At 45.7% G+C, this 16,957-nt stretch overlaps 1 protein-coding gene across 2 annotated transcripts in view; it reads right to left on the minus strand.

Moving 5' to 3' along the window:
• Positions 1–16,957, minus strand: part of TSHR (thyroid stimulating hormone receptor) — a 672,050-nt gene that overhangs the window by 19,287 nt on the left and 635,806 nt on the right. For both annotated transcript variants that reach the window (XM_069637860.1, XM_069637859.1), the window contains exon 8: positions 11,184–11,261. In XM_069637860.1, the coding sequence (XP_069493961.1) occupies positions 11,184–11,261 (78 nt within the window). The remainder of the gene's footprint in view (positions 1–11,183; positions 11,262–16,957) is intronic.

Below are 16,957 nucleotides of genomic sequence, written 5' to 3' on the forward strand. Positions count from 1 at the left end.
CAAGGGAATACACAGAGGAATATTAGTAACCCCCCCCATAGACTTACCTGATTTTACCACCGGGGGTACTATTCCTCTTCACGGGTCGGCGCAGCTTCCACTGCATCTTCGCCGAACCCCAGCCCCTTGAGTAACAAGGGGAGAAAAAAGTGGACATCAAGCAAAGTTACAGAGCCAGAATCCAAAAAGACAAAGGAGAGCGACCATTGGTTGAAGACAAAGGTTAAATGGAATGTGGGGTAGAGGGAACAGTGTGGTGCAGCAACAAAGCGACTGATGGGAAATTTGAAATATTTCAAATGATTGATGGAAAATGTGAAATTTTATATAGGAATGGTCGGATTTGTCAAAACGGAGGATAGCATTCCCAGCATCTGATCTCTATTGCATCACTTTAGCTAGATGACTCAAGAGCACGTGGGAGTCGACAGTCTTGAATATAGCAGCCAGATCAAGAATACCAATACAGTAACGTTGATTTAACCGATTGCCCTTCGTGTGTCCTCCGGGACTGAAAACAGGATCTCCTGATTGGACAAAGGACTGCATGAAAAGGCTCAACAAGTAGCTGGTGCTCAATGAACTCCTCACTCTGATGTGTGGAGCCTCTGAATGAGGGTTTAGCAATGAAGAGGGTGGCAAAGTCTAAATCTGCCATGGTTAGTGGGACCATGTAAGGATTTTCTCAATAAATGTATGCCCTTAGCAAGCTTCAATTGGAAGAGGTCATTACACATGGATAAAGAAAGAAGGCACAAAATATTGGATCGAGTATAAGGACAAGGTCTTCTTCAGACATGCAGCAGACATGTACCCATTCCTCTAACTGTTCATGTTCCACAAGGCTCTGTCTTGGGTCCGCTCCCCTTTGCGCTCTACACCTCTGCTCTTAGGGAATTTCATCTCCTTCTTTGGGTATTCCAAACCAATTTTTAGGCAGATGGCACCAAAATCATTTTCTCTTTTCCTGAACACTCCTCTGATCGCTCTATCAACATTTCCAATTGCCTCTCTGCCATCAAATAGCAGTTGGCTTTGCACTTTCTGATGTTAAACTCTACTAAAACAGAGATGCCCTTCTTCCTTGCCAAATGCTCCCTCTCATCTCTATCCAGTTCCCACCTGACACTCACCCCTTCTCTTCTTCAGTTCAAAACCTCAGTGTCATCTATGACCCTTCTCACACTTTCTCTACTTTCATCTGCAAAAATGGAACAGCAGCTCGCCTCAACCTCCTAAATATTAGGAAAAGCAGGCACCTCCTTCCATCCAACACTGCCAAGCATATCTTAAACACTCTTGTCTTCTCTGAACTGGACGACCGTGCCAGCATCCTCTTTGGTCTCCCCAACTATGCTTTCTGTCTGCTCGACAAGATCATTAATTTCACTACCAGGACTCTCGTTGAACTCCGCCACTTCACACCTACTTCCTCATACCGCCACCAGGCTGGGTCGCAGACGAAGCAAAACAGGGCCAGATTTAAATGTCTTCTGCTGGTTCACAATCTACCAACGGTAAGGCACCCTTTTAGTTATCCCCATTTATCCAACTCTATAAGCCTTCTCGTAATCTCTGCTCTGCCTCCTCCATTACCCTTGTGGCTCCTAGACCTCCCTGTGCTTCCTCTCGCTTCCGCTCTTTCTCTCTTCTTGCTCCACTTGCATGGTATTTTCTTTCCCAGGACATCCGAGAAACAGTCTACACAGATTTGTTCAATACCAAACTAAAAGCCTACCACCTTACCTCCAAGTTACCCTGTTAACCTACCTCTCATCTACCTGCTAGCTAACATTTTTCCCTCGGTTCTAACCTGACTCTTTCTCTCAATTCCTCTGCCTCCACTCTAGCACTTCACCCATCATGGTCACATCCCGAGCAGAGCTGGCTGTACCGCCTACCTGCATTTAAAAATTTCCAATGTTTTTTGTCCTTCATCTATGTATGTACACTTATGTTTTTTCCCCGGAGACTGTTCCATTTACTCCCCTCCACAACCTGGTCAGAATGTCCCTCACACTCACAGCATTGTAAGAAGCGCACTGCTTCCTGTCAAATCTGATTTCTTATCAATTGTACGCTCTGTTATGATCAAAAGCATTGTTCCTCCTGTATATAAATAAATAAGCCGCTCATCTGCCTTCTTGCTAACATGTTCCCCTCGCCTCTAACGTACCTCTGTCCCTTACTTTCTCTGCATTCACTCTAGCACTTCACCAATCATGGTCATGTCCCTAACACAGCTGGCTGTACTGCTGACCTGCACGTAAAAATGTCCAATGTTGGTTGTTATGTTATTGTGACTTGTACCACGCACCAGTGCCATTTTTCCTGGTCTCCAGTTGCTCGGGTGGATCTGAAAAGGAAGGGGGCTTGGGCTGGTTAGTTAGTTAGAAGGTTGAGAGGGAATAGCGCAAGGGCTTTGATGTGCTATTGGTAGCTTCAGTTCGTAAAATACGTCACTGGGTGCTGGTATGATTTGAGTTGATTGGCAATAGAGTGATGTTTTGTGTATGGTTGTCTGCAGGTGTTTCATGTGTGTGTTGGTGTTACGCTCACCTGGCTCCCACAGAGGCGTCGATCTGAACTGGACAGCTGCGGTCTCCACCAATGTGACGCATAGGGCCGAGATGACGGACTGGACTGGCCCACCTAGCTTTGTTTGCTTGGCCCGTAGGAATATTCTTCTGCAAATGGAGAAAGGGAATTAACCACCCGTGGAGTTGAGTGTAAATCCCCCCACCCCCGCTGTTCTCCCCACGGATCACCTTTGATGTCCCCTCTTATAGTCTCACCTGATGGTTTGAAAAGATGAGCTCTCCATCCTGCATTGAGTGCAGGGACGCGTTGATAACCAGTTGCTTCACTGCTCGAAGGAATTGGTGAGTTCCAGAACAATATTGACTCCGAAAAGTATGTAGTTCGTAAGAGTTGAAATGCCTGACTTTCACTCTTGTCCGATTCCTTGCAGATTGCAGCTTGACCCTAGTGAAGAGTTCCTCGTGGCAACCAGTAATATTCTGGTAAGGATTTGTATTTCCAACACAGTTCGATAAATAATGTCAATATGTAACCTGTTGCTTTCTCCCTTATTCAGGCACTGAGAGAAAGTATGAAGTCTCGGGGAATAATAGCTCCGGCGGTAAAATCAGGTAAGTCTAATGTGGTGAGGAGGGTTCCCCTTGATAGTCCCTTTGTTTCACCTTGCTGTCCTTTTGTTTCCGTCAAGTTGGACTTACCTGCTAATATGCGAATTCACCCTGTCTTTCATGTAATACGGGATTCCCCATTGTCTGAGAGATGGTCACTGAGAGGCCAAACATTTCATCCGGCCTGTCTGGCGTGGCCATTTTTAAAAAATTTGCCTCACTTTTGTCACCTGACTTCTTCCACGTGAATTCTCATTAAAGAGGCTTCATCTGGTTGTTTGATTACAGTTATGCACATCCTACAGTACCCCAGAAGTGCCTCAATCCGGAACATCTGTATACATCTGTTACATAGTGGAACGCAAGACATTATTCTCATGAGTGATTGCGTGAGTGAGTCACTGAGGGAATCCAAATTTTACCATATATGGTCAGGGCTTCTGCCTGCCCCAGAGGGGTAGAGATGTAAAAACCAGACATGACCAATTTGCGAACAGTGTCTGAATTTGAGCTGAAAACCTGAGGCAGACTGGATGTGCACTAGGAAAGCCGAAGAACAAGCCTGTGAAAGTTGAATGCGGCCCCCCTGCCATGATATGATATGATAGGTTATTTATAACACGCTTAATACCCAGAGGTTTATAAGTGCGGACCTGGGGATCAACCTGTCTTGCCCCGTGTTGTCTAGCCCCGTGTTGTCTAGCTTCCAAGGCAGGCACGTTGCCCCTGAGCTATCCTCCCAAGACCATGATTGGCTGGCTGCAAAATTTCAAAGGACTGCGCGTATGAGTGGGAACCTCCATTGCCAATCACAGGTTGGCAAAGTCCTAGTTCGCCCAATGGTCTGCATACTTAATATGTCAAACCTGTGCATGTGTCATTAAACATAGGAGATGCCAAACCAAAGTGCAATTAGAGCTCTACTGGTCCCTACACCCCCTGCAACTGATATGTCTAGTTCTGCCCAGGATCTGTGAAAACCAGGTTTCTATTGACTAGAGAGAGACCCTAACTTAGCAGAATTAGCCGTGATAGCTCTATTGAATCACTTGCCCACCAGGCGAGCCTTACTGCCTAGTCCCTGCAGATGCCCAAAGTGAGATGGCGGCATCAAACACGAACACCAAGAGCACTGGCAACCGACAAAGCCAGAAACATGCGGTCCCCACCCAAGATTCAGAACCAAGCTGCAGGTGAGTATAAACCTCAAAATGGGTGCCCTTCAGGTGCCATGTTTGACTTGGACACTGCTCTGACCCAAACGTCACAGAGGCTAGAGCGTATGCGCCAATATGCCCACGAATTGACAGCGTCTGTGACATGCAATTACAAAGCTTAACTCGGTATAGCCATTGAGCGCGCCAGGACTGGATGCTACTGCTATGGTGCCTGCGCGGAATACATCCACATATTGTTCATTCCACCGGGGAGTGAATGCACTGCATTCACTGACAAGGCAGAGGTTTCACCATACTGGAAAGAAATGCATTGCAGTCCATCACCAAAACTCATGCTTAGCGCACTGTCACAAATGACTCTGCTTGTACAACTTTGAATCAACATCAAGTAGCCCAAGTTGACACCATAGAGAACAGTATACCCTTGGGTAGTAGAAATCCCTTTTTCAAAGCCAACCCACAACCAATTATGGCCAAGACTAGGCATTTTAGGGAAACACTATGCGCCCCCAAGCTATAAGAAGCAGCCAAGGAAGTGCTTCTGAGCTACTTTGAACTGTACAGGGAAAGGCGGTTTCCCTTTGACACTTCAGTACCACAGTGCGCATCCTCAAAGGGCCATGCAAGGTGAGGTTGTTTGGCTTCCCCAGCCTTGCATGGACTATTGGGAATGCAGCTAGGGAGACTGCAGGGCTGAATGTGCATGGGGGTGCTCCTGCACGTCCCTGTATAGGTTGAGGGCGGTGCTTTGTCTCCACCATGTATGTGCAGGAACCAGGAAGCTCTCCATGCTCCCGGGCTTCTGTGCTGCATGGAAGCTGGAGGGTCATCGCGGCTGGTGGTGTGAGGCAGCATTTGAAGACCTGGACCACCACCACTGCTGGTAAGAAAAAAAAAAAGCATGCATGTATTGTGGTGGATCAGAAGACGGACACTGAGGACATTTTGACTATATGTTTATTAACGGAAAAAAAGAAGGCCCATCTTTCCCTAACACTATTATAATGAACTAAGGTCGGGAGAATGACTCTCTTTTGCGAGTGGCTTTGCGTTTGCACTGACGTTCTCTTATGTTAAAGTTCTGGTTAATATACAATCTGTGAATAGTTTCTTGTTATCCTCTGTATTAACTCGTGCAACTCCCTCAGAGGATTGGTAGTTTTGCTCACCTCTTGTATAAGGTTTTTTCTTAAACTTGTAGGTCTGCTTCTCTCGTTTGTAGAAGACCCTAAATGTTCTTGTATAGGATGTATCCTAGGGACCCCTCTGGTCTTTACTACACAAGTGTCTTTCTTTGTTATGTTCCACTCTGTTTCATGGCTGTTAGGTGATTTTATCCTTTTCCCAGGGTAGTAATACTCCAATTCTACTCCTCTCACTCTCTGTGATCTCCACGCTTCTTTTTATCACATTAACACAGTTTGAAGTTATTAGCTTGCTTTGCACTCTTACGTCATGGATAATGGGACGAGTTTCTCTCACGCTATAACGATTCCTCCTTGGCTTCCCGGTTTTCCGGTTCTTCCTATTACCTTCTCTGTTGTAGGGGAATGTTTCTGGCACCAGGAGGTATTGGCAATCTGTTTCTTACTTCCGTTTACTTCTTGGTTTGCTTTCCGCAATGTCCGCTTTGCAGGCGTTCCTGTCTCCTTCTCGGATTTTCGGTACCACTCCGGGTTATCAATTTGGGAGTTGCTTCCTTCCTCTGGTGGTGGCGGAGTCATTGAGAGAGCAGCCTGCCCACCACAATTCCTCCATGGTCACGCTATCACCGGGCTCTCCACTCCAGCCTTCCTGGCGTTCTGCTCTTTCTACCTCCTGGGCTTTGTGAAGAGTCAGGATGAAAGCTGGACACAAGGTTGCCAGGTTTCTTGTTAAAGACTTTTATTGAAAACAAAAAGGTTAGAAAAAGGCCTCCCTGACCCTACTCAAAGAGGTGAGTCCCTACCTAAAACCAAAAACTCAGGATCTGTCTGTGTCAGGCTTTCAAAATCAAAACTGTCCTTGTGTCCAAATGTTCTATTCTGACCCTCACACTATAAATCAAACTATTAGGTGAAAAGGGGAATGTCTTTAACCTTTGGTGATTTCAAAAGAGGTCATAAAGGAAAATAAACAACTCTAACACAAAGGTTCACTGTGTCAAAAGATCCTTGGTTCCAGAGGATGGGTCCCTTCCCCTGGATTCTTCCTTGATACAAATGATTCTTGGTCTAATAGTTCTTCGTGTCTTTCTTGGTCCACAATAATACAGTTATTTTACAAAGCTGCTTAACCTTATGGTTTCAACTTCTTTCAAACGTTCCTACTTGTTTTGCAAACACAGTTCTATAGCTTTCTAGGCTCTTCTGTAGATTTGCAATTGCCTGGTATACTCCCCTGCCAGGACTTCAGATGCATTTGTGATTGGCTAGTATGTTCTCCGGCCAGGGCTTCTTGTATTCACACTTATGATTGCCTGGTATACTCTCCTGCCATGGGCTTCTTGTATCCACACACACTTGTAGCTGCCTGGTTTATTCGCCTGCCAGGACTTCTTATATTCACACATGGTTCCTCTTTTACTTCCACAGTTTGTACCTCACATCTCCTTGATTCATCATTCAATTTGGGTTCTTCCCATATTTGCATACCATACATTCATATATGGCTGGGGGCCTTATTTCCAATATGCCTTCTTGGCTTTTACTTAGTTTCATTATTGTCTCTGTTTCTCTGGCTTTATTGATTATGGTTTGTGCTTGGCGCGGTCGCAGCACTCGCGCAGCAATGGTCTGCCACTTGATTCTCGCGTCATCCCAGTCTCTCTCTTAGCTTTGCTTCTGCATGCCTGCTTCCACCCAGGTCCCGGTAGGTGACATGGTTCCTTCGTCAACTGCCGAATACCTAGGAGTCTTCCTCTGGCTTGTCTGCGGCGTGCTCCTCCCACACAGCATTCCTCTGCTTCCTCTCTGGTGAGTCGCTTGGCTCCGCCACACCAGTTCTTGCTTACAAGCTCCACAAACCTTGTGGATAGGTACAGCCACTTCTCCAACACAGCAGCAGCTCTCTTGAGTTTGCTTTCGATCTTTAAATGTCCCACGCACAGGTGCATTTCGAAAACAACTAGAACGCTCATTGAGCTTGAGGATCCCTCTGATCTGCATTATTGTTTCCTTCTACCTCATCCCAGTATTTGGGTGATTGTGGAAAAGGGAGTCCATCTGATTGATACAGGTTACTTGGAATATCACTTTCAACAGTTCTGAAGGAGGCACTTCTATATGATGGATAACTACAACTGGAAAAGGTAGTTTTATTTTTACATTTTAGACTAGGGATGGAAGTGTGGCCTATAGGGTTTTGGGAAAAGGTGTCTCTATTTTCCCTAAAGGGGGATGTAGATTAATGCCAATAGGCCATTAGAGTATTGTGCCTCAAGGTATTTTCTTCATGGGCAAATGGGGGATACCATGCCTCATGCAATGATGCCATGACATCTCCCTGGAGTCTATCTCCTCCCATGTGATCCTCCCTCATGTAACCGCCCCCAGTGTCAGGATCAGGTAGCGGCTGCCGTCCCCTGTTCACATGGGAGGAGTTTACCACCGTCACAGCTTCCAGCTTTTCCTGCTGCAGCTCGGAACCGTTCTGAACTTTGCGGGCTGCAAGGTCTACGTCGCCTTTGCCTCCTTTAGGTATTCTTCACACAGGGAGCTTCCCCTGTCTGTCTCTGCCTTCTGCTCTCTCTCATCTTCTCCATGGCGTGTCATCCCTTTTCAACCAACTTGGCACAGTCCATTGGAGACTTTGATTTAAAGGGACAGTTTCATCTTCTCATTGGTAACGGTATACATTACAGTCATGGAACCTATTCTGATTTAGTGTATTTGATATTTCTAAATATGCTATTACACGGATGACACCAATAGACCAACAGTTATAAGCCTGACATTTTCTCTGGGTGCTCTTTAGGCTTTGACAATGTATGTTTGTATCGACTAAACGTTTGTTTCCAAGAATCTGAGTAGTGTTCTGTATATCCCAGGGGCTTTTCACCATTTCCCTCTGGTCTTTGGAAATATATGATGGAAGGGTATTTCACCCCTTTTGACTTGGCTATTGCTTGTGCGACTTAGGTTTAAATGGGACTTACCCTCTGGGTTGTATGAGTCTCTCACAACCTGCAAACTCAGTTCGAGAGTCTGTTATCTTTAAGGAATGCCACTTTTGCTGGTTTCAGTATTCGCAATATTCATTTGCACAGCTCTCGCTCACCTGCAAGTGAAACGGTCTGCAGGACACACGCGGCCATTGTCGGAGCGCCTTGGAGTCATTCATCCGCAGACTCACCGGGTAGGTTGCTCTTGTGTGCCCCGTTCGGTGCTCGCTGAAACTCTGTATTCGTGGCTTCTCCTGGTCAGGCAAACACGCTCCTTGGGATTGTCTTCGTGTTTGCCATGCTGAATTGGAGCCGCCATGGCTCCTGAGAGTCTCAAGTGCAACCCACCCACCTGGAACCTCTCTGCAACTTCTTCTGCTTCCCGCTACGCAGTCTCTGCACAACACGCTCTGGATGGGCAAGCGTTTCCTTTTCACACTTCCGGCCGTGAAGCCTCTGCAGTTAGCTGTATTCGAGGTAAAGCCCCTCTAAGAACCTGCACTAATCTGTGGAGCCATTGGCTTATTATGGCAACAAGCCATCACGTACTGTGGTAGCTGGGCGAAGGAGTTAAATACTGTGTCTCATCCCAGAGTGCCCCTCAATCCCCTGATGCTTTTCTCCTCCCACGTGATCCTCCCACAGAACACCACCCCCAAGGTCAGGATCTGGAAGCGTCTGCCTTTCCCTGACCACCTGGGAGGAGACTTTAGGCAGGGTTTCATTGAGGGAGCCATAGGTTTCATCACAAAAGAAAGAACTGTAACTATGAAACAGAGAAAGGTTCGAATTCCGGATCACCTGACAAACTCATTTTTCAATTGATTAGGTACTTCTGTATCTAGCATTTTAAGTCTTAATTGTACACATTTGCCAAAGGCATCAATGTATCCATGTTAAGATGGCTAATTAATTCTTGGACCTAGACCATGGCAATTATTAAGACCACTTTTTGGTGTTAATAATTCTCATGTTCTATCATAATCAATGAAATTTCCACGGATCAACTTTCCATTCCATCATATTTTGCTAAGCTGTGCCATTACAAAAGGGAATTGATCATATGCAAATCAGTTGCCACAATGTTCCAAGAAGAAGGAGCCTGGCGTGATGTGCTAGGCCATGTTCCCTGTGCTTGAATACATAAACTCATTGTGGCATTTCAGCTTGACTCCCATGGCACAGCAAGCAAGAGGCAACTGCCTGGGTAGAGGTAGACACACACACACACGCACGCACGTGCATGCACACACACCCCTCCCCCGCACTACATGTACACATACACACACTGTCCCCAGCACTGCCCAAGCACCACAATGGACTCTGGCACACAAGTATTAACTGGGCTTTCTAAAAACTGGGATTTCTACTCTAGGCTTTCAGCACATAATGATAACTACTTTTACTGTAATAACTATGAATAATGGAATGTGACTTTACTGTAAAGACTGGGCATAATGGGATTTGAAACTACTGTTGTAATAATACCTGGCCTTATTGAGCTAAGTGGACAAAATGGAACATGGTATTGGTGTCTTAATTGGGCATAATGGAATCTGACTGTGCTCTGCTAATTGGGCTTTGCTGTTCCTGGTTGTTCTTAAGTAAATGGACATGAAGGAATCTGCTGCTGCTTTGTGAACATGGGCCTCTGGAGCCGCTCGGCTGCAACTCATATCCTTGGCAATGGTGTCAGTACCTGGGAATCCGATGCCAATGGTGGAAATGCCCGAGTTCTGACAGCAACCCTTAACGATGGTGCGAGTCCTTGGGATGTTCACAGCAGAAGCCTGACATTGTGTGGATATGTGGGCTTTTGACGTCATATCCTCGTCTCGGGAGGATAGCTCAGGGGCAACATGCTCGCCTTGGAAGCAAGACGACACGGAGCAACACAGGTTCGATCCCCCGGTCCGCGCTTAGAAACCTCTGGGTATTAAGCGCGTCATAAATAACATATCATATCATACCCTAGCAATGCCTTGCATATGAGACCCAGAGTATATTATGCCACTACATGTCAAATAATGGCACTTCCTAGGCACGGGATGGCAATAGCTGACGAATGGTGTGAGTAACTGGATGCACAATACCGGTGCCGATCTATCAGCCTAAACCATTGCCCTGGTCCTTCTTGTTCAATGCAAAGGCCTATATTTTCAGGACATCTCAGGATGGAAAAAAGATCTTGAAATCTTGGCAACAGAAGAGACCCACATATGGGAAACCAAAACTAGCGGCTTAGCATAACTCGAGCATCTCTGTCTTAGATTGAACCATGCAACGGCCGAGCTCGGATATCATCTCCAGTGGTGCTTGGACAATGTGCCACCCAGAGGAGTTGCTAGAGGGCAGGGGGTGAGAGGGTATAGCCCCAGGTCTTTTGGTTTTAGCCCCAGATAGAAGCTCAGGCGTTATAACCCAAAGAGCTAGCTAGGCCCGAGTCCCGACAGTCCTGACATTAGTGGAGCCCCAGATCTTTTCCAGACCTAGCAACACCCCTGGAGTTGGTTGCCATGTTCAGTATCCCTAAACAAGGTCCTGAAAATCACAAATGATGGATTGATGGGGAGAACTCATTTTAATGTCAGTGTGCTTATCGTGCCAAATCCTTGAGTGAAATTACGCAGTATAAACCAACTGAGTAAGTTTACCAACTTTTGCTTTTTCAAAGAAACGACAGTTAGACAAATACAAACGTTCAACACTACTCACAGGTGTGTTGGGCCACTGTGTACTCCGATAAACACATCTTCATCAATAACTTTCAGGTGTTTGTTCTTGTGTAGATACCTGCGGGAGTGAGACAGGAATGCATTCTTAGTCGATGTGAGCTATACTGATAAAGGTTCAGACACAAGACGCGGCGCGGCCATTACGTGTTGGGAGGTACCGGTAAAAAGGTCTGCATTTGTCAAATTTCACAATATTTACCGCCCTTCCAATTCCGAGGTTTGTAGGGAAATACCTCTGTGGTATTCCAATGGAATATCCCCTGGGAATTTACGAGTTGAATTTTCAAAATTACCATATGCCAATTTTTACCTTCACCCCAGAGATAAACATTTTAAAATTACCCTAATAGGGTTTTTAAGCTTTTCCCTGTACAGATTAGAAGCACAAGTGGTTCCCTAAAAGGCCGGGTAACATTTTTTTAGGGCCCATTATAAGGGGTGTGTGAGGGTATATCTGTTATCCAGGCTGTCACCACCTTATGCATGTAATGTATAAAAGGGTCAGAATGGACCCTTTTATGCATTAAATGCGCGGCTGCCCATTAGATACGTGCTTTCACTATAGCACGCACATGAAGAATTAGCTGCAATTGGATGACATTGCTGGAACATATGAGACTGTACTTGGCAGCATCTGCGCGTGTAACGCTGCACCTTGCATGCAATTAAATCGCCATTTTTACAGAGACTGGTGCCACCGCATTGGCTTCCGGACATCAAAGCTTTTCTATGAACATGCATAATTGGTGACTACCCCATGCATGGCAGTGACTTACTATTGGATGGCATTGGTGAAGCATTTGAGGCTGCACTATGCGAAACATGGGCACCAACACACACTATGTTGTACCTTAAATATTCAAAAAGACCGAAACAAGTGTCTTTGGTTGCTGATGGTGCTCTTGTTCAGAGGAGATTTGCCATAGCATGTCGGTGCTGGACTGCTCAGGTGGGTGGGACCAGACTGATAGGCAAATTGATATTTTTCCTCTGTGAAGGGTGCTGTGAGCTAAAACGTGGTTGTAGACCCTCCCAAGTGGCAGAAATTCCATAGAGCAGGGTATTTGACCCATGTTCGTTCTCAGTAGAGGGGCTCCCACACTCCGTTGTAACTTTGTAAAACTTGGGGCTTCATCCTAAGTAACCCAGGGTAATCCAGGCGTGGACCCCTTGCTCACTGTGTCTTAGAAAGGCTCAGCTTCACCTCACTGAAGAGCCCCAACTAGGCCGAAACACATGTATGGGGTTGTTGATGGTACTCTTGTTCAGAGGAGATTTGCCATAGCATTTCAGTGGTGAACTGGCCAAGTGGATGGGACCAGACTGATATGAAATGGATATTTCTCCTCTGTGAAGGGTGCAGTGAGATCAAACGTGGTTGTAGACCCTACTGAGTGGGAAGACCCACATAGAACAGGTTATTTGGCTGTGTTCGTTCTCAGTATGTACCGTAAATATGTTGGCTATATCAGTCAGGCATTTACTGGCATTATGTGGCAGGGCAGGGGCGTTAGATGCGACCAATGGCAGCACCTGAATTTGCCTTGTATATGTTGACTATACCATGCCTGGGAGACATTGGCTGTCTTTTGAAGTGCACATTATTGAATGATGTTTTGATGTTCGTCTTTTTTAACATTTCTAGATCCACTTTTAGGGGTTTGTATATTTAGCCTTAATTTTAGAACAGCTACTGAACACTTTTCTACCACTTTGCAGGGAAAGAGTAGTACCCATAAAGCCTGGGCTCAGAGGGTTCATCCTTTGACTATTTGAACTGTATTTACTTATTTGAGCTACCGCTCTGTTCTTTCTGGCAAAGTCTTTCCTTGTGAGGAGACAGTTGTAGAAGAGATGTGTCTGAGGTTCTGGTTATTTGTACAGTGGAAGCTCAAGCAGGAGGCTAGAAAAGTAGCGGGATAGTACTGTGATAAGTAAAATGGGGACAAACCTTGTGAATATTAAAGAAGCGGCAGATCTGTTCCTCACTGATTTTTATGCCCTTAGCCTCACTATTCAATCTGCTCCAATCCGCCCCTGCCGCGAACCTGCCCCTTCTGTGCCGGTCTCCCTCCTCAATCTGTGTGCATCCGCCTCCGTATTTCAGGGAACATGCACCGTGCAAAGTTTGACATTTTGTGAGTACATTGTCTAGAACACACCCACAAGACCCGGAACAGGATGGCGAAGAGAAAAAAGATTTGGGTGTCATCCGCAAACAAGGTGGCAGGAAACCTCAAAAGAGAGAGAAGGTTGATGAACTGGCGGAGGATACAAACGCCACCTTCACAATATTTGTCGATGATACTCAGCTATTGATGGAACTGACTGGCGATAATGAGCAGGATCGCACCAAACAAATTGCAGTCTTTCAGATAGTAAAGCAATGGACGCGGAAGCACTGGGTGTGTCTTAAGGATGCGAAAACAGAGCTGCTGATCTTTGGGCCAACCCACCTGAGAACTAAACTAGATTCAAGGTACGATAACTTCCAGCTCGATGGAAACATCATAACAACTCCATCAAAAGTAAAAACACTGGGTACCTAACTGGATCGCTCCGTCAGCTCGGAGTAAATGGAGTAATGCAAAACACCCACTACTAAATCAGACCTTTGATATATCCGATAAGAATTGTGCAACACTGGCTAGAGCTACCACCCTATCTAGGATGGATTACGGTAATGCTCTTATCAGTGGCGCCTCAAAAAAAACACCTGCAAGCCCTTCAAATGTTATTAAATGATGTAGTTCGCATCATAAAGTAATTCCCACGAGGAGAACACATTTCTGGACATTGAAAATCTCTAGAATACTCTTTTAGATGTTAGTTTTTGTATACAAAGCAATATATGGCACTGCTCCAGATTATCTAAAAGAGAACATGATCCTCTGTCGGTTCCATGTCATTTCGTCGCGGGATGACATTTCACAGGGTTTTTTCCGTGGATATTATAACCAAAAAACATATTTTTTTATTTTGGGTGGGTTCCCCAACCCAATCCCCCATCCCCTTTAATGTTGTATCTAGTCCTGAATGCCCACACCCCATATATATTTTTTTTTCTACCCCCCCCCCCCTAAACATTTTGATGAGTTTTTCCGTTATAAAACCTGTGGCAAAAAAAAAAGAGCGAAATTTCGTCTCACGATGAAAGAACGTCGTACCCATCTATAGGCCAAATAGAAAGCTTAGATCAAGTGATATTATGTTACTAACATGCAATTGTCTCAAGAAAATGAAAGGAAATGGTAATTCTTCGCTCACAAAGCCTCTTCGGCGTGGAACACCCTTCCAGCAGACTTGTGCCTAGAAAGGAATCTTTTCGAAAAGGTCTGAAAACTCACCTATTTGAATAAATAAATATGATAATTCTTTTTCCGTCTATGACCATTTCCACTATCTCGTGCCTTCTTGTTGTGCCTTGATGTGATCCACGCCCTGATGCTGGTCGAGTTACCGGCGTGTTACAAAACAATATGAAATAAAAATAAAACGAATGAGGATGTGTACAGCGTGAAGAAGAGTGGCCAGGCAATGACCCGTGAGGAGCACCCACAGGGAGGGAGTGGCGATTCCATGTTAGGAGTTGCCCAAGGCCTGATTTGAAAGATATGAGGAAACCCATTCCAGGGTTAAGTTGTGGGTGTTAATGTTGAGGAACTTAAGGAGAAGAGAGAGGTGGTAGAGCATCTTGATGACAGGAAAGGGATCATGAATGATGAAAATTGAGGAGAGTTTGGAGGGCTTGGCAGAATTAAGAGAATTTATCACATGAATGAGTAGCGTTTACGTAAAGAGGTTGCAGTGGAAACCAGGGGTGGCTTGCAGAGAACGTTGTCCTACAAATAGAAGGTGGTGTGGTTGAACACTACTTGCTTGTGAATTTGGAAGTAGTGGAGAGAGAGAGACAGTTTGATAGTTTACAGCGTTGCCCAGGTCTCTCGGTGCTTTTTGAGGATATGTAGGGTGTCAGCTGTTATGCAAGCAGGCAGGTAAGGTCCCAGATGCCAGAGAGAGTTGGAAAAGACAGGGAGAAGTAGGAGCAGGTGGTTTTTTCTTGATAGTTTGTGGGGGTAAAAAGGCCCCCAAGAGCACATTATGGTGGGAGAAAATGACTAGAGGGAAGAGGGAGAAGAAACCGTTGATGATGGAAAGGAAGAGGATGGGGTAACAGCGCAGCGCATGTCAAGTGCTATTGTGGAAAATACTTAAGTTCTTTACACCAGTGACTGAAGGGTGCACTCCAGTGAACTTGATCCGGGTTCTCCACTACTCTTTTATTTATTTTATTGTGCCTTTGTGCGGCGCTTATATATCAAGAAAGAATTTCATGATGCTTATTCTCTGAAATAGAAGACTCTCCAAGTTCTAACCAGTGTGGCTATATTACTGATCTTCTGGAGTACAGAATATCATCCCTAATGTAGCCGTGAGTGGGAAAGAAAAATGATATTTGATTGTGGCGGGGGTAGTAAGTTGGAGGCAATCAGATCTTCCTTTCACAGTGCCGGGGAGGCCACAAGTGGGCCATAGTGGTTTATGTAGCAGTGCGCACTATGTACAATTCCCTACATTCCCCCAAAGGGACTATATGTTGGATTGCAGCTAATTGGTAGCCTGGGAGTCAGCGGACAGTCACAATTGTTTGTTGGATAGGGTGGGAATCAGGGTGTGGCTTTCGCCTAGTTGTGGGATCAGACGATTCCAAAACAGTGCGGTTCTATGTTAAGGGGAAGGGGATGTGGGGACGAAGGGCAGGAGGTGGTCCCAGCTGGTGGTGGAGGAACACATTGCATGCAATGCCTCTGGTCCAAATAGAAATCTAAATATTCCACTTGCTTTTACCACTAGGCTGTGCAGAAACGTGTTGCAAAGACTGGCATGTGTACTAGTTAGGGTAGTGAGGATTTCTAACTATCTGATTGGCTGGAAACCAGGCCATACTGCACAATATGGTCATGCTGTGCATTCTGGTACCCCAATTGGCCAAACGTCTTTCTGGTGGCTTGGATGACTGGCATCACATCCTGATCCATGGTGGTGGAAATAACTAGTAAAACACTGCTGGATGGAGTTTTGGTGGGGTGGACTAACTCCTATTCTGCTAGTCTATGGCGTTTATTCCACTAACCTGTGGGTCCCTGAGCACAGCACCAGGCCAGATTAGTGTGAGGTTTGAGGCATCTCTTAGCCGGCCAACCAACATACTAAGGAAGATGAAATGGGTGACGGCGATCCTCAAATTTCAAAAAGTCCTTTTTCTGAATAAACGGTTCCTGCCTCCCATAACCATTAACATGCAGCATATGGTAATGTCTGGGGTTTCCAAACTGCCCCTTTCCCTCATGTGCCTACTCACAGATGAATGAGAATCAATGTATCTATTTGAGAAAAAGAGCGTGTGAGTGAGAGAGAGAAAGAGAGTGTGACAGAGAGGAGGGACTAGCAGGTGGCAATGTGAGCTAGGAAAATGGGACCTGTCTGCAAGTGGTGGAAGTGGAAAGGTCAATCGTCGTTTTGCCTTGTAACACCTACTCTCCCCTGACTGACCGGCTGCCCAATAAGCTCCCCTACCACGTTGCACTACACACTCACAAACTCCCTACAGACAGCCACCATAGTTCTGGCCATTAGCATATCAACACTAGCCGAACCACGACTGAGCTCTCCTCTTTAGCCCCATCAGACTCTTCCACATTAGCGGCTAACCAGATGCAAAGCCCTGGAGTCTATCTGATTGTGGGCTCTTCC

This window comes from Ambystoma mexicanum, chromosome 14 (genome assembly GCF_040938575.1).
Source record: "Ambystoma mexicanum isolate Mex_15411 chromosome 14, UKY_AmexF1_1, whole genome shotgun sequence".
Lineage (NCBI taxonomy): Eukaryota > Metazoa > Chordata > Amphibia > Caudata > Ambystomatidae > Ambystoma > Ambystoma mexicanum.